The sequence below is a fragment of the Macrosteles quadrilineatus genome, unplaced genomic scaffold, assembly GCF_028750875.1.
Source record: "Macrosteles quadrilineatus isolate MER2022 unplaced genomic scaffold, UCM_ALF_1.0 Scaffold_7__1_contigs__length_78375512, whole genome shotgun sequence".
NCBI classification, from domain to species: domain Eukaryota; kingdom Metazoa; phylum Arthropoda; class Insecta; order Hemiptera; family Cicadellidae; genus Macrosteles; species Macrosteles quadrilineatus.
Window position 1 is genome coordinate 69,291,400 of NW_026542600.1, and position 27,645 is coordinate 69,319,044.

Consider the following 27,645-nt stretch of genomic DNA (forward strand, 5'->3'; position numbering starts at 1 on the left):
GATATAGCAAACTCAAGATCGAACTATAGTTAAATATACACAGATACCCTTTTGGTGGTCGTGCAAACTTAGCACAAAGTTTCATTTTATGATTTTGAAAAGTTTTAGTGTCCCCAAAAAATGAGGGATTATGGGCTCAACTGGAGATTATATATAAGATATATTAACCTTTAAACATTAACAATTTAATTTTAAACAGTATGATTTAAATTAGCATTCTGTTAATAATGTTTTTTTAACCTGCCCTTATGACAGTGTGTATCTGGATCCGGATCCGGTACCGACATTTTCTTGGATCCGCCCATCACTACTAAGGATATTTTAAAATTGTTTAATGACGATAGCCTAATTGAATGGAAGATTTTACAATGTTCTCACTCTTTGGTATATTCTCACAATTTTTTCATATTTCAAAGCGATAAGATAGTTTAATACAATATTCTTACATTGTATGTGTAATACATGTTAAAAGTATGAAAAATGACACTGACGTTCTAATTATAAATCTCCGATTTAAAGTTTAAGTAATTAAAATTATAAAATATAAGGCAGTTGTCTTTCAATCAAGATAAATAAAATTGTTGGCTTCAAGATTTAGCTGTTCATCAGTATGCATCTAGATGTCTTCACCCGATACCAGACGAGGTAGACAAAGAGAGAGAATGCTAGGAGGTGTTTTCATCTTGGAAACTGTCTTGCATCTCAATCTCGAAAGGAGGACTTGAAGGACTAGATAGTGGAGTGAACATGTCGAATAGTGGATTATTGTGAAGCGTGGTGCTCTGTGTCTTCATTGTGTCAAAACCTGGCACTGTATCTGGGGCTCCTGAAACAGTAAAACTCTGTTCAAGTACATTGACTGCTACAAGCTGTGATAAAACTATAATCAAAGATTCATTTTGATGTCCCCAGAGGCCAAAAACACCATTCGTTCAATTTTGATATATGTATATATTTATACAGAGGGGTGCAAAAGTAAGTATGCAGAACGAACAGGCAAACAGTTTGAAGGAAGTGAGTGTTTTTGTCAAGTACGACATTTTAAGAGTTAATTTAGGTGTCGTAATACTCTTAAAATAAATAAATAAAACACTTCAAAATGAGGTGTTACTAAATGGGGGTTTACATTTAAAATTTTTGACCAAAAGGGGGGATTGGGGGGCAACTAAAAACTGTTCAATGTAAACCCCATCAAGTGACACCTCATTTTGAAGTGTTTACAAAAACTTTAAGAATGGTGATAGCCAGAGTTTGCTATCTCTTCTCTATCCAAAATGGTAGCCAATATTACCATTACGAACCAATTTTACCATTGATTTTCCACAACATTTGACGGGCTACCATTTTGGATAGAGAAGAAATAGCGACCTCTAGTGTTCACAATTCTTTAAGTTTTTGTAAACACTTTAAAATGAGGTGTCACTTGAAGGGGGTTTACATTTAAAATATTTGAGTTGCCCCCCAAATCCCCCTTTTGGGGGGGACACTCAAAAATTTCAAAATGATTAAATTAAACTTTCTGCTAAGATTGCACGACCCCCAAAAGGATATCTCTATATATTTACTTGGAAAAATATTAGATAGGGGGGTCTTGACTTTTTATTCACCCTGTATATAGAGTTATATATGTGTCCGTGAAAACGATAACTCGAGTAATTTTTGTCCGATTTTGATGAAATTTGGTTTAAAGGTGTAAGGCGGGATAAACTTGAATGAGTTCGCCAACCAGCATGATCGGATCATAGGAACGAGGTTACGGGGTTTTATGGGGTAAAAATTGGTTTTTCTCATTATTGACCCTCGAAACACAAAATTTCCCAATTGATCTCTAAACCTTTTTAAAGAGCTTAAAATACAAATAATTTTGTATATCAAAGTGTTTTTGTAAGTATATTGGTAACGGAAAAATGAAAAAAAAATGTAAATTTAAAATTACCATGTTATTATTATGGAGAATATTGTAAAATGTTATTGTTTGCTTGTTTATGGATATATTTTGATAAAACTTGGCAAATGTATTCATTTTATACTAGATATTAATATTTTACTAGAAAACCCACTTTATTAGTTTCCTTGTAGCAGCAAACCTAGGTACTTGTCAAACCAATGTTATTTAAATAGATTAAATTGAAAATCAATTCAGACAAATGGAAATTGGTCATTGTTCAATTAAAAACACGTCAAAATCTGAGAAATTGTACAAATTTTAGAAGTAGGGCGTTTTTTGAAGGTGAAGGGGTGCGATTTTTAGAAAACGCTAAAGGGTGTTTTGTTGAAAATTGAATTCCTGACCATGAAAATTCTTTCAAATCTTTTTTAGCTCTTACCGTTTTTGAGCTATAGCCGTTTCAAAAAAACATGTTTTTCTCAAAAAAAGTGGGGAAAAAATTAAAACGTTGAACTGCCATAACTTTTGATGGGATTGACTTACAGACCTCTAGTTAGTTTGCACCATTCTTTTTTTTATTATGACCTTTACAATTATGTATAACTCGATAGGGGTTTGCATTTGAAAATTTTGTCTTACCCCTAAACTACACCTTTTCAGGAGGAGGGGATGTAAATGTACATACAAGAAAACTTCCTTTTTTGATCATATAAACATTCCCTGAATATAATAATTGAATCTATTAATTTAAAAAATAACACTTGGGGGTTGGGACTTTTGGGACACACAGTATACATATTAACAATTTTTTGCGGCATGTTAGACGCAAATCTTATAAATATCATTTAGGGAGTACAAGGGCCTTGCAAGTAGCTACTCTCAGTTTGTTTTTAAAATCTGAGGCCTTAAGGTTTTTAAAGTAGGGGGGCAGTTGGTTGTACATCCTAATTGCCGACATAGGATAGCTGTCCTTTTTTTGTCAGTCTGCAGAAAGCAATATCAAGGTTGGACTTTGACTTTGACCTTGTATTCTGATCATGTTCTTCTTTCTATATCTCTCAATGCAAAACTGGAAATGTTGGTCTTAAAGTTGTTTAGGGTGATTAGAACGTACTGGCTGTATACTGTTAGGATATTGAGGTTACTAAATAATAGAGGTCTGCAATGTTTGTGGTAGCCAGCGGAAAAAATAACTCAGACTGCCTTCTTTCTTAACAAAAGTATATATCCTTACAGCCGGCTGCATGGCACCAAACATCCAACCCATAGCTAATATGGCTGTGGAATAAAGCAAACAGTCAGTATATATTGCTTTGTCAGCATAGGTTTGAGCCTCAAGAGGAGATGCAATGCCCTCGCTAGCTTGGTGCACATTTTAATGCTATGATTTTCTCAGGTGAGTTTGGGGTCGATTATGAAGCCCAATACTTTCCTTCAGGCAGGTTGTTGGGAATAGGATTTTGTGCCAGACTGCAGGTCATGTGTTGAGTTTTGCTTTCATTTAGGTTAAGCTTATTTGCTTTGAACCACGTCTCAGTTTTCTCAAAGGACTGTTCAGCTTTGACCCTGGTTTCCTTGGAAGTGCTTGCATCCGCAAAGATAGTCGTGTCGTCCGAAAAAAGCAAGATGTTGCCAAACTGTCCAAGGTTGTTCACCATCATCAAGAATAGCACAGGGCCCAACACCAATCCCTGGGGTACGCCATGTTTAACTGGCAAAGGGGGTAGGATTTAAAGGCAAGCAGTGCTAGCTCCCCAATGCCATACAGATGTAACTTGTCAAGCAGTTGAATGTGGGAAACGCAATCAAAAGCTTTGCTTAGATCAGCTAGAGTGAGTGCAACCAAATTTCCCTCTTTGAAAGCATCAACACCTTAGTGGCTAGTTTAAGAACTGCAGTCAGGGGCGTCGCCTTGGGGGGGGGGGGGGGGGGGGGTAGGGGGGAGCCTCCCCTCCAGAATCTGGGAAAGAGAAAAGTTGGGAATTTTCTTGCTACGAGTTGGGACGGTTGGGAAATCAGAGATACAAGAAAAATATATTTTTAAATTAAAAAACATTTAAATAGTTGCAAAAATCCATCAGATTGAAATTTCTTTTACTTGGACAAATAAACTTAACGTTTCTTCAACTTGCATTTAACTTTGATTAAACATCTTAGACTAAACAAACCTTATTTTAAGAAATCAATAATCAATTAGCGGTAAAGTTTGTTAAAATTTCATTTGCGGAACATTTTGTTCCTATGTTTATGATTTTGATGATTCATCTGCGAGACTGCGAGTTTGAAAGTGCAAGTGATGTAGCTCTTCAGTTGAATTTTGTTGATTGTTAGTATTTACATGAAATTCAAAAATATTTTACACATAAGTCATATTAACTATACTTTATACCTTTTTTGTTTTGTGTATCAATATTACCTTTAAAACTCTAATTTTTTTAATACTTAAATGCAATGTTAATTCTATGAATATATTTAAAAAATGTACAGAAGTCATTTATCATTCGTAGTTGAAGATTTACACAAATGAATAAACTAATCACTCTGAAACAGATCGACGTGGAAAACATAACCTAAAATTTGGTGTTTGAGTTTGACGTCTAACACTAATATTGTGTTATGTGCTAATTTTATGAAGGTTAACATTTGTATTGTATGTATAAGTTTATTATAAACAACCAAGTTAAATGTTTTTATTTTATATGATTCTTATTTTAGTTTTATTCTTGTCTAAACTATAATAATATTATTCACAACACTGATATTAATATTTCATCATTAAGTACAAACTTGTTTAGACCTAGTTGTAAGTTTTATGAAAGTTAAAATGTTCATCTTAATCCATACTTATATTACACAAGCAGGTTTTTTGTGACAATTACTCCTGCAAAACTACTGAACCGATTAACATGTTTTTGGTGTCATTGGTAAGAGTGTAACATGAAGTTGTGCAGGAAACTTTCTTTTTAGGGAAATAATTAGAGAGTGAGGCCTGGGGCCCTTTTAAGTTTTGTACTTCTCCATGAGATTAACATGGGAAACCAAAATTGTTCTGAAACTCCAGCTGTTGTCAGAAATTAAAAGTGAGAAGAAGAACATATGTTAATTGTAAACAGACAATAATTTTGCTAATTTAACAGTTTGCTACAAACATTAACTGACTTAATTGACCTTGTATCTATTTATTTATTTATTTATTTTACATTCCAACGGACAGCTCCATTTGGATATTTGGTACAATTCAGTGCATTAACAAACAAGGCTTACTTAAAGCTAGTTATACATACAATAATGTTGAGTGAAAAAAACCAAATAATCAGAATAAATTAAGAGTCCTTGGAGCCTAGACATTCTAACTCATAAAACAATAAAAAAAAATACAAAGGAAATTTCTTATCCCACAGTATAGGCCTACTAGATATTTAAATTACAATCACTTTGATACTTGAAAAAAAAAATTGAGGTGGTAAATAACCCTTCAGTGGCTGTTTGAAAAAAACAAAATTAACATTGCTCTTATGGCGGGCGAATCCAAGATGGCCGTTGGCTTCCATGGACTCCCTTGGAAATACATTCAAAACAACAAACAACACTTCTAATCTCACAGTATACTAGATATTTACATTATAATCACTTCTGTTTTTTAAAAACTATTTTTGGATGATAATTAACTCTTCAGCAGCTGTTTGGAATTATCCAAGATGGCCGCTAGCCTTCAAGGACTCTTAATCAACAAATACTTAATATTAAAAGTATTTTAATTTCATAATTTTGCTATACAAAATTTTTTTATACCAATATGTACTAGGTAGGCATATTTTATATCACTAAAATTTTACACTGCTACGTCTGCTACCATAATGGTTTGTAAGGTTTATTGGATTTGAAACAATACTTATTCAAGTTTTTTGGAGTCATAAAATTTCATTATAAATTGGTAGAACTTTGTGAAGTTTTTTTTTAATTGAGTAATTTTGTATGTATGTAAAACTAGCTATGTTTTGTTAATACAAGTTAATAAATACTGAATTGAGTGTGACTGCTGTGTAGTATAATAATTTGTAGATTTTTAAATAGTAAAGAAACTGATTTCTTAAAATAAAAAATAGTTTGGAAATCTATGTTAAGCATTTGCTAAAATTGAAGCTTCATCCCCCCTTGGAATTTTACCAAGCAACGCCACTGACTGCAGTAGTTGTGGTTCTACCGCTCCTAAAACCATATTGTGAGTCGCTAAACAGGCCATTGGTTTCAAAGTGTTGAACAAGCTGTGTCTTTAAATAGTCTCATAAATGTTTGCAAACATAAGCACTATAGAAATAGGTTGATAACTTCCTACATCTTCAGGGTTGCCCGTTTTTAAAATAGGTACCGTTTTAGGAACTTTCAAGACATCAGGGAAAACCCCACGGGACAAAAATTAAGTACTTTTGCTAGGGGATCAGCAATAATATCGGCAACATGTTTCAGCACAATAATGTTTAAGCCATAAGATATGCTGACTAGTTGTGTTCTTAAATTGTTTGAATATTTTAATGATAGTTTGAGGCGTTACATAAGCCTAGTTATTTAGAAAGTTTGTAATAGTACGGTATTTCAGTTCCAGTATTTACATTGTCAGGGTTTACTGAGTCAATGATTTTATTGATTTCCCCCAGAATATGTTCATTGAATTTATCAGGATTTGTGGGGCATTTAAGAGTTAGGGTTGGCTTAGAAACACAATTCACCAAATTCCATGCCGCCTTGCACGGATTTTTTGCAGCTTCAATCTAAGTCATGTTTGCAAGTTTCTTTGCCTCATTCACCTTTACTCTATACAACCTCTTACTTTCAATGTAGGCTATAAGCTAAAATCACTATTTTTATCTACTTCCTCAACAGCATGCTTATTTCTATTGCTAGAAGCCAAGACTAGTTTCCTCAGTTGATCTAGGTCAGGTGTGTACCACAACTTACCAATTTAGTTTACTCTTAGTAGTTGATGAGCGTTTGGGCTTAGGCTTACGTCTAGGAACTATTCTTTTTAGGAAAAACCTGGTCAAAAGGGTCCATAAAATACTTAAAAAAAGAGTCAAAAGCTGTCATATCTAACCTGGAAAGGCAGGTGTGGTCTCCATTAGTTGTTCTATCACGTTAGCCAACATAGTGAGGCTGAAGCTGTCATCTCTTCGTAAGCCGAGTGCCTTGTGGAATGTATCGACAGCTTCTGTGAGATTACCTTGTAGAGAATGTACAAAGCCAATACAAGCAAGAGTGCTGGCGTTCTGAGGGGAGAGTACCAAGGCCTGTGTGTGAGAAAACATAAAATAAAATTAGGCTTAGAAAAAACAGACATATCAAACTAAATTCTTAGGCCTAACAATAGATAATCACTGGAACAACCATGTGCAAGAAGTACCTTGCAAAATAGCTTCCAGTTGTTTTTACACATGACAGATTGCATTATTTCTGTAAATCTACGATTTTAAATTGGTTTTTTCCCTACGTGCATTACTATCTAAAGGCATTTCCTTATTAATGCAGACTAGCCTAAATAATATGAATAATCTATATTTTTAAAAAAAGCTGTAAGACACATCTTGAAACTAAAACCGAAGCACCTGTAAAAGAATACTTAGTTATACTTAAAATAGGCAATTAAAGTTTATGGAATGTACATATATACCAGATTATTATCCAATTCAATGAAAGAGAACCTAATTAAAGGCCATTGGGAACTACACTCGACTATAATGACTAGAAATCACAATAATGTTGCAATACCAGTTCATAACCTAGAATCATTTAAAAAAGAAACCCATATTTAGTACATTTAAAGTACATAAAACTTTACCTGCTGATGGTACCTCAACGACTCTTCATATTTCTTGAGTTTTCGACAAGTGTGACCCAGGTTGTTCAGAAGGGGTTCCCATTTCTCCGCAATGATTGATTGGTTGATTTCATGGACTTGTGACAACGCTGTCAAGAAGTGCTTTTCGGCCATGTTGTAACTGGAAAAGTAACCAGGAGTTACTAACAGTTAGTAGTAGCTTGGGAAGCAACTGTAAAACTGAGTGAATAGTACAGTATATTTCTATATTTTGTGAATTCTGTTCAAATAAGTATTAAATAAATTATTATTTCCGTTGAACAGAACTAGCCTGTGGTCCACAAAGATGTTGGTTCAAATAAGACCACCACGTATCAAATCAAGGTTAATCAATTGTATTATTCCCCTAATATGCTTTAGTGAAAATGGTATTGTTCTTTTCAATTTGTCTCTGATGCTCGTTCCTGCCTTTATAAGAAATTTGTATTTCAACATGTATTTAGTTCTGGGGATGGGATTTAATTAGTGGTGTTCGATGCATCAAAATTTTTATTTGATTCGATGCATCGAATCGCGGTTTGATTCAGCATGCATCGAAATCCCGATGCATCAATTTGGTCCCGATGCATCGATTACGTCACGATGCATCAATTACGTAATTAATAGAAATTTCAAAAGGCTTAAACATGTTTGGATGTTGGGTTGTGGAATTGTAAGCTACATCACTAACTTCAAAAGTGTGTGTTAATCATATAAAAACCCAAACATAAATTAAAATTCACTGGAAAGTTAATGATTGTTAATTACATACTCTTGGTTTTGGAATGCAATTATTCCCATTTCATGGATGACAAAGGGGTCGTGGGGTGCGATGGATTGGGCCTGGGTGAAGAAACGTTCAGCTAGCCTGATATTGTTGGTCAATCCACACTCCAGGCCAATATATAGAAGAGGGAGATGACACCTGTAACAAACAAACTTTGATGAGAACTTATTGTTATTATGAACTTATATTATTTTTTTGGACCTCATTACAGTAAATAATGAAAATACTTATTTATTAGAAAATGGATAAAGGGATGTACTTATTTACTTAATTTTTAACTTAAATGGTAACATATAAGTGTATTTCCTTTTTTCCACATGCGGCATTTCTGCTATCATGTTTCTTATCCAAACAAGATTGAAGACAAAAAAAATTAATTCTTGGATAATTTTTGAATATTGAAAAACTTATTTTATTTTATTAAAATAATTGCAGTCCTAGATAACAGCTGAATCAAACCTTTTCATTAATTACATTAATTCAGGGATCAAGTAAATTTTGACTTTGATTAAGTTATTTGTTACGTTTCCAAGAACCATTTTGCCGTCTCATAAAAACACATTTTTTTCACTTAACAGCCTACAGAAATGGTTGTTAACAATCCAAAACATCAATAGGCCTAACTAAACTTACCCCTTCATTAGTTTTGTAGCAGAGAAGTAGGCAGCCATGGCTTGATCGTGTTCATTTTCTGCAGCGAAAGAATGTCCGTAAGCAAGCCATGCTGGGCCAAACAGTCGATCTAACGATGTAGCCTTGCCTAGATATCTCCTGGCTGGATCTCGTTTCCCTGAAGTCAAACAGATTTACAATGACACTAGAATGAGACAATGAATAGATACCGGGTGTTTGAAACTTAAATTCCAGGTTTTTTTCCTAGGATTTTGAAAGTTTTTCCAGGTTCCCGCAGGCATGTTTAGCTGTAAACTATAACCAGTTTACCCCAGTTTACCAGTTCAAGGCCTACAACTTAAGTTTGTTATCACATCACATTTGTATACTTCTAATTGTACCAAAGTTCAGTGAGATAGTGTTGCAAAATTATTAATCTTCAATATCATCATCATTTTTACTATAATCTTCATCACGTAAGGTCATGAAAACATTGTCTCACACAGTCACGTAAACGTCATCATAGCATTCTCCGATCGCGGCAAAACCCTAGATATCTCCTGCAGTTTGTAGACATTATCGTCTTCTACTGCAATCACGGAAACGTAATCATAGTCTTCCGCGATCGCGTCAAAATCCTGGATGTCTCTCGCGGTAACGGAAACATTATGGTCGTCTCCAGCAGTTACGAAAACGTTATTGTCGTCTTCCCCGGTCACAGAAACATTATGGTCATCTCCTGCAGACACGGAAACATTATGGTCGTCTCCCACGGTCACGGAAACATTATCGTCGTCTTCCGCGGTCACGGAAGCGTCATCATAGTCTTCCACGATTGCGGCAATTGTCCAGAAAATTTCCCGGAACGACGCCGAAAGTCCGGTTTTTTTCCCAATTTTTTCCAGGTCCCTTAAAATTCAAGGTTTTTTCCCGGATGGTATACACCCTGTAGATATCAAAATCTGAATCTAGCATTATGAGACATAAGCACAGGGGTTGTTGATTTTTAAACAAAATCGAGAATCATGACTGCCAATAGCAAATTTTAAATTTGTTTCTAAAAGTTTTACATACCAAAAATTATTAAATTAATAATGCTAATTTAGTACAACACTTAAGAATTGTTTGAAACACTTTCCCATCTTGACCAGGAAAGTTATTCTGTCCCATTCCTGTCTTAAAAATCAGAATGGAAATAAAAATCTTGTCCCATACTGTCCCAAACTGTGTAGAATGATTCTGACTTCAAGATGACAACGTCTCGTCCATCACACTATACCTACATTTCTGTTACTTGCTTAGCAACCCTTATAAATTTTTTTTTACTAAGAGAAAATTACCTGTTAAAAAGTAGTAGCATCCGACTGCAAACCAGGAAACGGCTCTTTCTGGCATCAAATCCACAAGGTCGTGAGCAAGGTAAAACAATTCTAAAACAAACATTAGCCTTTTTTACCATTACTTTTATAGGATGGTATTAAAAAAAAAATTGTACAGAGACAAACTTAGAAACTTATTCATGTGCAAAGCAAGCTCTCAGAGACATTTTTAATCAAAACTAAAATATTTCTTTGCTTTTGATTGGATGGTATTTTTTGCATTCTAAAGACAAATGTCTCCTAATTAAACGACTTATTATAGAGGATATTTGTTGGTTTGTTATTTTTGCTAAGTATCAAGATAGCCATTCAACTAACTGAAATACATTGTTCATTTGTCTCTTCATTAAGAACAAATCGTCCCAATACTGTCTTGTATTCGGACATACCTATATTCATATTGTGTTTTATAAGGGGTATCCTACAAAGGGGCTTGGATCTTGTATGTTCACAAATGCCTTTCTTATATAGCAAGTATATACATAGGTCATATAGCAAGTGATATTAAAAAATACCCCCGCCGCAGCAGAACCTGCAGGCTAAGCGAATTTCCATTTGCCTGATTTGATTTTCAATTAAATCTATTCAAATAATATTAGGTTTAACGAATACCTAGGTTTGCTGCCTACAGGGAGGGTAATAAAGTGTGTTTTTTAGTAAAATATTAATAGCTTAGTATAAAATAAATAGATTTGCAAGGTTTGATCCAAATATATCCTTAAACAAGCAAACCACAACAGTTTACTTATTCTTCATAAGAATAACATGGGATTTTTTAATTTAAAATTTTCTCCGTGACCAATAATCATACAGAAACTCTTCAATATCCTAAATTATTTGTAGGGATGGACGAGATTGGATTTTTAGTTTGAGACGAGACGAGACGAGATTTTTTATTTCTCATAAAATTTCGAGACGAGATCGAGATGGGATTTCCCTTCTCATACACAATGGGAAATGCACGTTCAAAGTTTTTACCTGATTTTGTAACATTGTTAGATGACTGTTTAAATACAAAAATAATGATAATAGGCAAGACTATTTACAATATTTTACTAAAAAACATCAGCATAACATTTTTTTATTAATCACGCCTAACTTATTAAAAATGCCTAGACGATTAGGAAACATAGTGATATCAGTTAGGATAGAGTTCAACTTTTCCTAAAATAAAATAAATCATAAAATAAAAACAATATTAATTTTTATAAAATAGTTACTTGTTTTGACTTTTTATGGTCATAGAACATTCCTCACACTGCTTAAGCTGGGTTTTCCTAGACGCGGAGTCGGCCAGCGGAGAGCGGACAACGGAGAGCGGAATTGAAATTAACATGGCATTCCGCTCCGCTGCTAGGAAAACAGTAACATTAAATTGCCTAAGACCAGCTGAGTCCGCTCTCCGCGTTACTCTCTCCGCTGGCCGATTCCGCTGCTAGGAAAACCCAGCTTTACACTTAACAAAACTTCTCAAATGTTATTAAAGTAATATTATTAAAATAATTAAAGTAATATTTACATTAAAAGAATTTATTAAATAAAAACGCCTTCGCAAAGGAAACGCAACTACAACACGCTCCTGTATTGCGGGTATTGCATTGACTTTCTGCAGGCGTTTTTAATTTTTTTTTATTTTTATTCTCGTCTCGATAAAAATCTCGGCCAAAAAGAAATCTCGTCTCGTGTAACGAGAATTAAAATTTCCCGAAAATTTCCCGAAATTTCGAGACTTGACCATCCCTAATTATTTGTTTTTTAAGCTCTTCAAAATGGTCTAGAGAAAATTTGGGAAATTTTAAGTTTTGAGGGTCAAACACGAGAAAAACCAATTTTTACCCCATAAAACCCCGTTCCCAAAATAATTCTAAAAATAACACAAGTCTGAAAAATTTTTACTTAATCTTAACTAGTAATATTGATGTTTTAGACTAATAAATTTGGTATTTTAATAGGTCTGATTCTATCCTCTAATTTTATCAATGCAAACCAATTGAAAGTATCAGTATAAATCTTACAAATGTTTTTATTTGTTTACACCAAAACATATCTGTCTGTCTTGTAAAATAAGTATTATAAAATAAGTAACATGCTTAACAATATGATTCTGCAAGTAAAAATTATGAAATAGGCAAGTAAAGCAGCTCACTGACATTTCCAGCAATACAGAACCTGTATATGATATATGATATATCATATCTAATATATGATTGAAAATACATATTTTTTTCACCTAAAATTCATGATATGTATGAATAGGCCCAATACCACATCAACAAAAATTTGCATTACACAAATGTGGTAAATTTTTATTATTGTTAATCCACTCCACTGACAATTATTATGAATAGAAAAATACTGTATTGCTTCAAATCGAGTTGCATCGATTCGAATTGAAAATTTTTTGCTGCTTCGCATACTCCTAATTATAAATAATGAAAACTCCCACCCTACCGCCTTGATCTGAACGATTGCTATGAAAACACTACACCTCTCGCCATACTTACTATTGATCTTCTTTAACTCTACCAAGCAACTAATGTGTATTGGCAGGCAGGTAGTGTGGTATGGATCTTTCTTTAGAATGCTGCAAGAAATAAATCAAACATTAGACATGTAAATTCATCCTGCTAGGAAAAACATAGATTTGCACAGGTATATCTTTTCAACTTTACCTCACTCATTAAACCAGTGCTGTACCACATTGTATGTTTAGTGTTGTAATTGTGAAAGTGCAACGAGGCAAAACCATTCCAACTGAAGTTTTAGTGAATTTCGATAAAGGGAAGTAGCTATTACCGTAGGTGGCACGGAAAGACCTAGACCCAGGACCGATTTACTTTTTCATTTTACTTTCATAGCCCTAAAAAAAACTCTGTGAGTGATCTTTCGTGTATTCAAATCAATATCACCCATGGAGGTTTCTATAGGCTATTGTTCCAGGCAGTTAAAATTTAACAAGATTTTTTCTTTCTCTTGGATAATCTAATTATACCTTGAGGCAAACATTATTTAAATTGGGAATAAATAAAAGTGTGGACCAGCTTGTTAAAAAAGAATGTAGTTGTGTGAGCCAGTCACAGAATGCGTTAGTGACTAAAACTCTATTTTCTACCTTATTTTTTGTTGCTGGCCAAGTTGATAGGTCATAACAGTTGCTACAGGTCACAATAGGTCATTCCATCAGTTTGAATTGGTAAAAAAGATTGTGTATTCAGTATTCAACAGAAATCAGTAATTTAGATCAGCACAATCTGTCGGTGGCTCACATCAACTACGACGATTTTGATAAAAAAACTGGCTATAAATTCAACATGGGGATGGAATGTCTAGTTGTATTAATATTTAGTCAAAGGTATAACCAAACCTATGGCTTGTCTTTACTGAATTGTGATTAATTCAAACTTAAATTATAATCACACATCTAGCCATGATCATATAAGGTTTAATTTTGAAAGCGTAAACATTTTATCAATAAACAAACTTAACTAACTACAGTGATTAATTGATTCACAAAAAATATACATTGGTAAACATTTAGTTTTAAGGGCGCGCTTTACCCCTGACGCGCCACCGAATGCAAGTGTTTGCAAGATATATGTTTTCCCCTGCTACATTGAAGGAAGAATCAAAGTTAAGGTCTCATATTAAAGAGGATGACATTTTCTATAGTTCTGCATTTCATTATTTCAATTATTTTTAATACACACCTTATAAACTTGATTTGTAGGACTAGAAAAAAGGTCTTTTCAACTAGCCCTAACTTATTAAAAATACGTTAGTTGGTCTTTGAACTACTATAAGCCGTTTAGAGTGCGTAGCTATCATTATTGGTTAATTCTAAAACAGGAATCTTGGAAACCTCTGCAAGCGCTTCTCGCGGCGCTGTCCAATGGTGCAACATAGCAACTGAAGCCCGAGCTGAGGTAGAGCACACCCTTAAGCATTTTAGAATATCTTTGAAAGCAATAGATGGTTCTTGAGTCTTGGTGGAAACTTACTCCTCAGTGAGCAGGAAGCATTGTCTGTAAGCACAAGAATAGTAAAGACGTTCTGCTCGGGCTACTTCCAGGTCCAGGTTATCTGAAAGGCGAGGGTGAGGCAGAGATTGCGGTAACTCGGGGAGACGTTGGTACTTGTTGAGCAGAACCTCGTAAACTGTTGGCAACAAGTCGTTGTCACCACATTGATCCTTGAATGGGAGGGAGGATAAAAGTTCTTTCTCTAAAAAAACAAAAAACATAATAATGAAACAAATAAACCAGGAATTCCTATTCTTTTGCTCTCTTAGTGACTTCCCTATTCATTATTATTTTGTCTTGAATTACTATCTACCTCGTCTGAAAGATTGGAAGATGATTCACGATTATCTAATACTGGTCTATTTCACTAAATTGCAAACAAGACATTTTGGCATTAAACATAATCTCAAAACTTTCACTTCTAATATTTTTGTTTTCCAAAACAGGTTAGGCAATTAAAGAAACTAAAAATACATGCAATAACTGTAGCAGATAGACAGAAAAAAATATTGACCCGACAAGTGCTACGAGCCCTCAGAATAACGTTGAACTAGTAGCAATGTCCCAGGCCGGAACAGTTCCGTCTAGGAATGCCAGGGGGCGCATTAGTGGCGCGACGGAAATGTTCCATTAAAGTATGCCAGTGGGTTAATTTTTTCTATATTTGTCTTGAAAATGTACATGGAGACGATGTTTATTTCACTACTCAGTGTAGCATAATCAATCAATGTTGCTTCAAAACAAATAATCACTAGCATTACTATTTATAGCTACACATGTTTAAAGTAATTGTCACTGGTATTGTGCCAGTGTAGCAGAGCAATAAATTAGTTCATACAAAGCTTTGAATGCTACAAAACATGTAACCATGCCCAAATGCTGCTTATGTTAGCCATTTCAACCCCATTGAGTATAAATTGATTAAAATTTGCAAATTGTATTAGTTTTTCTCACATTACAAAGTAGTTCAACCTTTTACAAAACAAGCGTAGATAGACACAAACCTCCAATAATGATTGCTAAAAATAAACCAAATGCTTGATCCGTAAAGCAATTGACAAGAATCAACTCATCCCAGAAACTTCCAACAGTTATTATGTAAGCCCTCCTACCAGCTCTACCATAGGCAGGCAAACTCACGAGTTTAACCAAAACAGATAACCGAGATTAAAGGTACAGTCCTCCACGCGGAGAGATGGATGGAAAGTTGACTCCCGATAATGATAATCCGACATTAGATTGAACACAGTCAGTAATCTGACGCTGTAGTAAATGAGTCATCGGCCGATATTTCTACAGTTCTGGAATTAAATTTGTGTTGTGGAATCTGTGCCTTTCCAATTGCAGAGTCTATGTCTTGTCTAACTATGTGGTCCTTAAATAAAATAGTAGTGATTACTGTAAAAATGAGTGCATTACTATGATTTAATCTTTCAATAGAACTCATTAAAAATATATTATTGATTATAGGTTATGCTTAGCGTCATTCGAGTATACCAAATACATCAGTACGAGAGAGTTAATATATTAAACTAACAAATGATATGTAAAGACCGTGTTTTCACAGAGATGAATAAAATACATTTGAGTCTTTGTGTAGTCTTCATAAGAGCTATTGGTACATCAAAAGTAAAACTAAGTAGAAAACAAGTTTTACCTTCAACAGCTGTAAGCATCTGATGTTGAACAAGAGCTTGGAAGGCTTCATAACAGTAGACATCGAACTTGAGGGCTTGTTTGAAACATTCCGCAGCACGACTTCTGTTGTCCAACTTTTCATACACTCGTCCTTTCAACAGCTCAATCGCACTTTGTAACTGTCAAATATAATCTTTAGATTAACAAGACAGTATAAGTCAATACACTTATAAGCATTGATACTTATTTTAATGGGTGTCTAACTATAGTGTGGAGATTCATTTTTACTTTCGATTTTTTCAACACAGAGTTTTAGTTTTATATATTTGTAGCCCACTTCTAATAGAAGTTTACGCAACGATTGCGTAAAGATAGTGTTAACGACATGAGTAGAAAATTTAAGGTACAAGCCTTGGCAAGTGCCTTAAAAACTTCTACGAGCACTAATTGCACCACTCAACATTTAAATTGGCCTGAACAGCTGATTAGTTCGAATCATAATTAGTTGAAGTTTGAATCATTATAATTTTACTTCTGCTCTCTCAATCCTTGAACCTTATTGGTCCGTTACTCGTGTTGGTATGAATAAAACTATGCTGTTATGAAAGTAAATAATGCTATGTTGTTGTGTGAAACTTTACAATTCTAATAACTGAACTGAACCTGATACTTTAAAAAACGGTCATAGGTAAAAATTATAACATTGTCCATATAATAAACATATTCGCATTATGCTATATATGAACATGCATATGCACATATGCATTATATGCTGTTCATATAAACAGGCTTTGCATTATAAAGTTAGGCCTATAAAAAAATATCTAATAAAAGGTTAATTAATCGACGTCCTTCTAAATTATTTGCCAATTAATTTGCAAATTACTTTACTTAATACTTAATTTATATCTACTAATCATATATCATTATTCCTCCAGAAATATTTGTGCCAGTTTTCAGGGGAAAATCAAGATAATATGAGTTAATTGCAGAGTAAGGCTTAGACCAGTAGTAAAAAGATGTAGGCCTTCACTGGCAAAGGAAATGTCAGGAAAATAGACAAGCCAAAATGAAAACCGAGATCAACATCCTAAATGTAATATGCAAAATCAGAACAATGTTCCACGAAAATGTAAACAGACTCGACCTGGACTTAAAGGGGATGTGCAATGCAACAATGCAAAAATAAAATAAAAAAATGCCAATGTACTGGTGGAATGACAGGATTGTAGAACTGAGAAGAGTGTTGTGTAGCAACATCTCAGGAGATACTTTATGTCGCTCCAGCCTGGAAGGAAGAACCCGTGAAACAGAGGAACCGAAAAGGCTTCACTGTGCAGCCCTGCGTATCATTAAATATAGAACAGTGCCAGACTGCTCCGCTGGAACCCCGCCCATTGACTTGTTTATACTAGAGCGCTGCAAAGAAGCTTGGAAGCATACATTTTTGCCTCACCCAGGCTTTCCCAGGCATGGGGCATTTTGGACAACATCATGTAAGTTGTAAGAGAAAATGGAGGAACTGAAACATTGACAAAACCTATCTGACCATAAAGTAATACCGAAAAGTAATCCCATGATCAAGAAAAGGGGTTGCTTTTAGTGGGTCGCCAGGAGGGAGGTGGGAAGGAATCCCCACATACCCTTAGGGGACCCCCTAGAACATCTGATTACAGATTTCCTCTATCAAATAAAGTTCCAAAAACGACACAAGCTTTTTACCCCAAACAATTTTGAATCATGACTGAAAGCCATCAATATAAATTGGGAATCAGTGTTTTGCATGAAACAGTAATGTCTTTGGAAAGGTTAATTCTGATTGTAACAGTCAAACTTGATTGTAGATAACAATTAAATGGAGATAGTTACAGCTTTAGGTGTGAAGCCCTCCAAAATACAATTCTTCGGAATATTCGGAGTAGGCAGGAAGGAAGTAGGTGTGATGATAGTGTTACTCCTATTGAAGCCTATCTGTTCATCTTCTCCTGTGAGGATCAGTAGAGCATCGTTGTACTCCCTAGCTTCCAGCAGACAAAGTCCTGCTAACCACTGGCACAGCGGCTGAGTCTGTCAACAATACAATGTCATCATTACACAAGATTCCACAATTAGGATATACGTTATATACCAAACTTATACTAACAAAAAACTTTAAAGGCTATCAGCAATCCAACTTAATATATTATACCGGTGTGGTACCAATCAAACTAATTATGTATAAGTGAATTGTTAACTTCAATAAAGTATTAATTGAAACTATCCATAGTAGAATCACAGATGTAAGTGGTCTAATTAAACAAAAACCTTCTTTAACTATTCAATCAAGTTCAAGATAATCTGTGATATTGTAAACAACAAAATGAAAGACACAAGGTTAATTTTATTTGAAAACATTTAACGGCAAGGGTCTTGCTTGAAGATGAATCTTGTTAAATAATTATAATTGTTATGTCTTTCGAACCAAGACAATAGAGGACATCGCAAGAAAGACGAAAAGAAAACTCAATAGACAGAATACACTACACAGCAGAACAACTTTAGAAGAGATAAAAGAGGAAAACACCAGATATGTCACATTTAGCTACACGGGGACTACAACACAAAGGACTGCTAACAGATTCAAGAAATACGGAGTTTCGATAGCCTACAGGACTCAGAACACCATGAGTAAAATACTGCACCCAAATATAGAAGATTATAACAGATTCAACGCATCGGGTATCTGTAAAATCAATTGTAACGATTGTGATAGCTTCTACATTGGACAGACTGTGAACATCGTCAACCGCTTCAAAAACCACATATCTGCATGGAGAAACAACAGAAAGACCACCTGTTACAAAATGGACACTCAATAGGAAAAATGGAGGATAATCTATGTATTTTAAAGAATTGTATGAAGGGATATGTGATGAATGCTTGGGAAGAATTGTATATTTATAAGGAAAAATGTAAAAACAGAAATAAGTTGATTAATGAACAAGTAAGTTTCGATTCCAGTTGTACTTATAAAAATGTATTGGCCGGTGTTTCCGGTAGCCAATAGGGTATAAGTAGGGACGCCATTCAAGATTCTTGTCATTCGCCTATTGGGTCTGATGATGATTGGAGTGTCCAATCGAAATCGATCACCACTTAGGCCTACCATCTTTTGTATATTTACCGTCCTGTGAGTAACAGTATAAGCGTAAATATATGTTTTAATTGTTATAAGACGTATCTTTATTTACTTTCTGTAAATTTAATAACACGTACAATGCTGATCAAGAAATTAAATAATTATAAACCCTAGAATAATTATATCCCTATTTCTTATTTCTAACCATGGATATCTCCATCATGTACCCATTTTCATTTCTATAAACACTAATCAGATTAAGGATTTACAGGGTTGGTACTAAATTTGGAAAATAAAATTCCTTGACTTTTCCAGGTTTTCCAGACTGATATTATACTTTTTCTAGGTATACCGTAAGTCGATATCGACTAATCAAAATCAAAAAATATTAGAAAAAATGTAAATCATTTAACTTATTTAATCACTCCCAAATACAAAACTTGTTTCAAACTACAGTATATACATATCGATTCCTCTCCCCCACCGATAACTAACTAAACTATCGATATAAAAATGTGCATCAGTACATATGTCGTTCTTTTTCCCATAAGTCATCACCAAGACAAAAACAAAAACATGTTAAGAACAAATTGAAGCATATCTGTAAAAAGATAGTCTTTCAGGAGAAATTCCAGAATGTTTTTCGTAATTCCCTGACTTTTCCAGACCAACAAAATTCTCTGACTTTCCAGGTTTTCCCTGACCGTACCAACCCTGATTTGAAACTTAAAAGTAGATAAAATAAAAGTCAAATCGAATCATATTTATTATCCCAAAAACACAATCATTGCACACCTGTACTTTTTCTTGTAATGCTAGCTTCTTTTTTTTTAGAGTCTGATTTTTACTCACTATTGTATGCACTATAATTAATAATGTTATTATGTCTTGTTATTATGATTTGTATGCATCTTGTTTCTCATTTCAGTATTATGCCTTTTGCACGTTACTTGTATATCATCTTGCATGTCTTCTTGCAATGCTAGCTTCTTTTTGTTCAGAGTCTACTTACTACTTATTTTTGTACACTATGTTTAGTGGTATTATTATTTGTATGCATCTTGTGTCCATTTATTGTATTTAGTATTGCTTGTTATCTCCCGAATGTAACGGTACAATGGCTTTTGCCGTGAATAAACAAATTGAATTGAACTGAATTGATACAGTGCATTGATAATGTCACATCACGGATAATAACTAAATAAAACAAATTAATTAAGGCACCAAGTGAGAGATGCCGTTTAACAATGTGTCTATATTATAAAAAGGATTCCCAGAAAGCCTTATACAGGGTGTCACAATAATCCGGAACTGGCTATACATAACCATATTCTACATACAAAAATAAATAAAAAACTATCAGTAAAATTTCAACTTCGTTAAGCCGCTATTTGCCATTTTGTTTTTTTTTCACTTAAACATTTTTATTTTCGTAATGGACTAATGTATCAAGTTAAAATTTGGTATGGAGCTTTAAAGGATAGATGTCTAAATTCACAAAAAAATATTTTTTCCAATGTTTATTTTCAAAATGGCGGCCACTTAAAATTTTTTAACTTAAATTACTAAAAAAATGGCTGAATTTATGAAAAAATGTCAGGAACACTTTTATTTAGCAATGGACTAATGTATCAAGTTAAAATTTGGTATGGATCTTTAGAGGATAAATGTCTAAACCCAGAAAAAAAATATTTTTTCCCGTTTATTTTCAAAATGGCGGCCACTTTTAATTTTTAAACTTAAATTACTAAAAAAAATGGCTGAATTTATGAAAAAATGTCAGGAACACTTTTACTTAGCAGTTTTAATTCCCTATCCAACGATACCAAGTTCAAAAAGATCAAATATGAAATAGCTGAAATATTATGATTTTTAGTTGTAAAATGGGGCAGAATAAGGTTAAGCTGGGCAGGTTTGCCCCATTTTACTACTAAAAATCATGTTAAGAGCAAAAGTAACATATGAGGGGGGATTTTTTTATGAATTTCCTTTACCCAGGGAAGGGTTTGGTCTAATGTAATACCCAAGAGGTTGACAGATGTACTACTTATTGTATTTTCGTAGACATAAACATAGACATATTTTAATTATGAATAGAGTACAAATACAATGCACATCTTAAAAGATATTCTTAAAAGATTTAAGAAGTTAGCCTATTTATCCTATAAAAGATGTATACTAATAAACAATAATGCTATGAAATCAGGCAGTCAGGCAGAGGTGTTTAAGCCATAGTACATTAAAAAACAATCGGACAATATTTTTCCTACTAAAATTGTAAAAATGGTGTTAAGGTTTATGCCAAATAAGTATCTAAATGGTTAAGTTTATTTTCAATGCTCAAAAGTGGGATTGTTTCTTGAAAGTGATCTTCAAAAAGCAATAAGTTGAATTGGCAAAATTGTTGTCTTATAACAAATAAAATATATTAATTAATTTATTAAGATAGGCCCTAACTAAAATTTTTGGAAGCCTTACCTTATCCAAGCCTTTGTTTCTAATCAATATAGCAGCTCTGTGGTATTGGCGGGAACGGAACATACATTGAGCCAGCCAGTAAACATCTCTTGGGTCTCCGCCACTCATTGAGGCCACTTTGTCAGCCCAAAATAACGCCGATTCATTGGCATTCTGGAAATGTGATAGTAGAATTAATCGTCTAAATAAAATAAATCCTTTTTAGGGAATGTCGTTAAATATAGGGAAGTAAGTAGCTATTACCGTAGGTAATGCAAAACCTTCTTTTTGACTAGCCTAGCTTAAAGGCCACAAATCAAAACAAATAGTTAGTTAAACATACTAATCAGGTAGCCCAAGCGGTCTAAGGTAATATCTTTATCACTATGAGACTGTAACTTTGATGACAGCAGCAAACAATCAAATTCAATACTTAATAGAATTTAAACTTAAAGAGAATTAAGTGTTTACCGTCATATCAAAAATACACGGTGAATTACATGTACAGTACAAGTTTTATTATATGGTAGCCTTGTGGTCGCCCAATGAAACAACAAACCATTTACTATAAACTCAACTTTTGACTTACTAAGGCACACTGGTCAGACAAAACGTTTTTGCAAAAGACGTTTTGCCAGAAAACAAAAATGTCGCATCAGTGTGCAGTAGTCCCAGACAAAAGAAAAAAAACTGGAGGGAAAAAAATTTACACACTAACGTATTAACAATGGACGAGGAAGTGGAGTAAGTCGGCGTAACAATTATGTTTCGGAACTTTATACAACTGGCCGAACGAAACGAAGAAAAGAAGTGAGCATTGGGTTTCATCCGAAATGGAACATTGGGGAGTTAATTACAGAGTACGAGATGATGGTTACAATATTATTTAATAACTAACCCAATCAATTGATTTATGCCAATAACCCTCGCACCCAATTCAAAAATTCTTTTCAGACGTCATCGTTATAACTCCACAAGGAACTACTAGGGCAAAGACTATGCAACTATAAGTGAGTGCATGTGCGTGTAAGCTGCTTTCTCCGCCCTACGTCACCCTCGTAGGGACAAATTTCCTAATAGGCGGACTAGGCACTTGCCTAGGGCGGCAAATTTTAGGGGCGGCAAAATTTTGGGGGTAAAAAATTTGAGGTTTTAATCTAAAAAAATAAATGTTAAGCAAATAATTCTGACAGATAAGCTATATAAGATCCCTTGTATACAGACAATTTTGAGTACCGTTTCACACCGCAAAACGCGATTATAATTACTGATTGGATTAAAAACTTTGCATTCCGTGTATCCAAGTCAGAATCACGTTTTGCATCAAAACGGCGCAAAGAATTCCATTAACCTTCTGAGTTTCAACCACCGGCTTTTTCTGACCGGGCGAGTGTCAACCGCCCTAAATCGGGCGCCTTTGCAGGCAGTCAGTTTTGGTCAATATATAGCCGTACGATCGATCGATGCCGCTTGGTACTTATACCAAACAGTTTAGCAAACTTTAGGCTACATTTTAGGCTCACGTATTCGGTAAGAGGATAAGAGATTATTTAAATATACATAGTAAATTACTAGATGTTCTCAGTTATATTTTTGAGCAGTCTTTAAAATATTTAGTTTGTTTTAGTGCAATATAATTTGGTATAACGAACAGCTGGTTGAATAAAAGAATATTCTATAGAACTATAGGTTAGTTTAATTACTCTGTTATTTTGTAATTGATCATAGGAAATAAGGTTCTATAATCATAGCTGTATATGAATTGAAGCTCACGAATCTTCAAAAGAAAGCTTATGATAAATTATTTTAATACTCGACTTTTTGAAGAAAGGTTGGGAAAATAACAATGATCACTTCATTCATCTTGGCAGCTTTTTCTTTACTACACATTTTGAACTGTTTAAACTATGCTTGAGTTAGTAATAGACATACTATATACAGTTATAATGGACTACTCTATTGGCCTGTAGGACGGGCCAACAGCTCGCTTTTATTATTATGTGTTGTTTACAAACAGCAGCTGTCAGCTGGCAACGCTGGGGTTACAAATGGCGTACCTTTGTTGATGAACAGATCAACTGTGTTGTGAGTTGTAATAGTGATTGAAGTCTGTTTGTATATAAAAGTCCATATAAATGTACCAGTAGGCCTATATATTCTTTTTTCTTATTAAATTTTGAACAATATGTATACAATATTTTAATTTTGCTTTGTGGTGTGACACTTGTGACAGACTTTGTTTGTAATACTCTCAACGTGAAAAAGTATAAATTTTTTTTGGGAACTTGCGGATTTGAACCCATGCTGGATTTAATCAACATAAGGTAAAGACAAAAAATATTGCATGTTTGTATAGCCAGTTTTATTTACTTTTACAGTAGAGTCCCGCAAACTCGGCATAATGTGGACTGAAAGGGTGCCGAGTTTGTGAAATGCCGGGTTATCGGGAACTAGTGTTAAAAATAATAACAATAAAATTTTTAATCTTATTAACTACCTCTTTTATTTATATTTATATTACAAGTTAGCATTAAGTCATCAGATATAGTACAACAAATCATTTGTACGAGCTAAGAATGATTTGACTTGAGCTGGCTTGAGTCTATGTTTAACTCGGACTCAACAAAATCACTAATTTTCTGAGCCAGGTGATGGCCAAGTTATCCAGACTGCCGGGTTATCGAGTGCCGAGTTTGTGGGACTCTACTGTATAAGATATGCTACTTTATATATGAATTTTAATATATTATGAATTTTATTTTTTAAGTAGAAAACCGGAAAAGTGCCAAAAATTGTGTCAACAAACATTTGACATGACACCCTGAGGGTTAAAAGAGCTCTAAAAAGTTATTAAATTTGTTGATTCAGCATGCAATATTGCAGATTATTTCTCTACAAAATCAGCGGGGGCGGCAAACTTTGTTGCCTAGAGGCGGCAGATACTTAAATACGTCCCTGCTCTCGCGCTTGTGTAGAACTGTTTGTCTGACCCCGTTTTAGACAAAATATTAGAAGCGATCATAAAAACACTCAAAGACGTCTTCAGACAAAACAACACATCTGAAGCCTCTGTCACATCAGTGTGTGTGATGCTTCCATTTAACTGCATGGTAGGCCACACTCGCTTCCGACATCTTTCGACAAAACATTTTGTCATAAGACGTTTTGTCTGATCAGTGTGCGATTGGCCTAAATGATTTAATTTAATTACAAATTTATGACACAACAGTCTTAGCGAGGAAAATAACAATCTTAGAATAGAATTCGTGACAATAGCCTACTTCGAAACATAAGTTACAAATTATTCTGATTGATGGAGATTTCATTTTAGAAAAAGGGAGAAAAACAGCGCAGAATTTAGGAGACCAACCGAAACAAATTTAGAATTTGGACTAACTTAGGCCGAGTTTTCCGTCCTCTCACTTGTGCCAGTGCAGGGACGTCAGCCAATCAGCGTTGCGGCTATGCCGCATGACGTCAGTTGGCTCACAGTAAGGTGCTGCTTCCTAGCCGTCACTCTGGATGTTAGACAAACTGTAGATGCACAGTTACTTGGTTCAGCGAGGAATTCGCTGAGCAGAGATCAGCGAATTCCAGCTACAAGCTTGTGAGAACATTGGCCCCGGCCTAGCGACGAGTCTTAGTCGCCGCAATATTCTATGGTGAGACTACAGCACTGATGCAGAACTTGGGAGGATAAAAGAGTGAATTATTACAGACCCTCCTTTTATATTTTGAATAAAACAATGCTATTGTGACGATATTGACAGGGTTTCATGAGGGTGTGGCATAATATCTATCCAGATTATATGTAATTGGTCTGGGAATTTTCAGGGCCGTAACAGCATAGGGCCACATTGTAAGATATTTTATCTACTTTTTTGGAAATATTGTATTGTTTGTTGTAATTTTACCATTAAAATGTAATGATTTTTGTTTCTATAAAATGACTCATCAGCTGAGTGGGAACTGAAAGGCAATGAATGTTAGAGACTCCCCTGGATGAGGCATTCAGATTTATCATTTCTTAGCCTAAACTACTTTTTATTCATTCACTGAAGCCTATAAGTCTATGCTTAACTTAGCCTACAGCAATAAAAGTAAATCCATTAATGATGAGCATTACACTATGGAAAATACTATATGAGTCAGACATATGGTACCTACTACAGAACGTTTGTGATTGCAATAAAATGACTGGTCCGCAGTTATAGAGCTAAGCCTTATAAATGCAACCACGATTAGACGTTATTTTAAACCGTTGTGTCTGCTGATACATCCAGCCATCATTTTGACGGATCATATTAACAGGCACGTACTACCAAGAAACCCATCTATGTCACCACACAATTCTATAACAAACCAACAATACTAGGCCTACTGTACTCAAGAAAATTGTTTCTACCGAGATCTCATGACATCATCATTATATTCAAATGACATGTACAAGTTAGGCCTAGTTCAGTAAGTTACATGATATGATGAAACTTCCAGGATATGCGACTACATCATAGTACATCGAATTTAGACTAAGCCTAGGGTGTATCAGTATTTTCAACCATATCAATCTAACTTGCAATGTACTGACTAGGCCTAAATAAGGTACCGACTCTACTTTTGATAATCTTATAGGCCTAGCCCTAGTAGACCTATTAATCTTTCCATTCATAAAGTAGGCTATTTGATGTAACATAAACAAAGATTGATTAATCCGTTGGATCAGTAAGCCTATATCGAGGCTGTGTCCATGATATTCCCTATTATAGACCTACGCTTGGGTCAAAATTGCATAAGATAGGCCCAGTAGCCTAGAACTAGACATCAAGGTAAATGTAACTTAGGCCTGCTAACTGTTTTTCCAGTTTACCTCGTTTGGGTATGATTAATTGGTTGGTTTTTAGTATTTCCTGCTAGTGACAGTAATTGTAGTCAAGACACAACCAATTGTTTAAGCTAGGCCTATAGGCAAATTAAAATAACCTATATAACTCACCGCATCAAGATGAACCCTAACCAATTTTCGGAATTTTTCAACTGACAGACAAGCTGTAGGATTTTCTGGGGGTTTCATGTCACAGTCACCTTTACCTTCCATTTTTATTAAATTGCTACTCACTACCGGTACTATTAAAAACTAAACAAACATTTGAAAATTAAAGTTTCAAACATAGGCCTACACATAACACAACATTAACAACAAGGGAATGGATTGAATTAACTTCGTCCTTCGTCCCATTCCCGATTCCCGCAATTATTTTTCAATTCATTCGTTTCAGGGTTTCAACCTGTTCAGCTGTACGATGTTTTACTTTTTGTTATCAACTTACGGCTAGCTGACTTTTTATAACATGCAGTATCGTAGTACCTTTTGTTTCTTGAACTCGTATAAAATAAATATAAGTTAAGTTAATACCATAAGTTAATAACTTAAGTTAATACCATAGATAAAACAAAACATAGTTCCTCAGTAGATTTCCCATCCTTATGGAACAGCTGGAGCCACGTCCATGTCACTGGCCCGGCCATGACGGAATTAGTACATAAGAATTATGCTAATATTTAGTACCTATTTCGTACTATTTAGTACCAACAAACAAAAAATTAGTACCCCAATCGGTACCGGATAACTAATTAATTTAGAATTCCGGGCCGGTGACATGCTGGCCCGGCCATTTTCGAATTTGATCCTAATATGTATACCATCATTTAGTACCTATTTCGTACTATTTTGTACCTCCATTAATATAATTTGTACCTCTAAGAAAACCAAGCTACGGGCCCGTTAACTGTACAGGTCAATGACCTCTCAGCCCGCCCATATCGTAACCTATGGTTATAAAATATACTACTATTTAGTACTTATTTCGTACTATTTTGTACCTCCATTAATATAATT

General features: G+C 34.4%; 1 protein-coding gene across 1 annotated transcript; it reads right to left on the reverse strand.

Annotated features, from left to right (window-relative positions):
* Nucleotides 1-361: 361 nt before the first annotated feature.
* On the reverse strand, nt 362-26,940 carry LOC128998604 (cell division cycle protein 16 homolog). Its single transcript, XM_054424813.1, has 12 exons — nt 26,743-26,940; nt 21,771-21,923; nt 18,044-18,241; nt 16,194-16,353; nt 14,516-14,738; nt 13,022-13,101; nt 10,479-10,568; nt 9,160-9,316; nt 8,512-8,664; nt 7,722-7,881; nt 6,981-7,173; nt 362-826 (listed from the first exon to the last, which is right to left on the reverse strand). The coding sequence occupies exons 1-12, from the start codon at nt 26,842-26,844 to the stop codon at nt 666-668; spliced, it is 1,830 nt and encodes a 609-aa protein (XP_054280788.1). The 5' UTR covers nt 26,845-26,940; the 3' UTR covers nt 362-665.
* Between the last annotated feature and the right edge of the window lie 705 nt (nt 26,941-27,645).

Coding starts and splice junctions, on each gene's coding strand:
- LOC128998604 (XM_054424813.1), bottom strand. CDS start 26,844: ATGGAAGGTAAAGGTGACTGTGACATGAAACCCCCAGAAAATCCTACA. Junction 21,924..26,742: donor TTAGGGTTCATCTTGATGCG/GTGAGTTATATA, acceptor TCACATTTCCAG/AATGCCAATGAATCGGCGTT. Junction 13,102..14,515: donor TGCTTCCTGCTCACTGAGGA/GTAAGTTTCCAC, acceptor TATTTCTTGCAG/CATTCTAAAGAAAGATCCAT.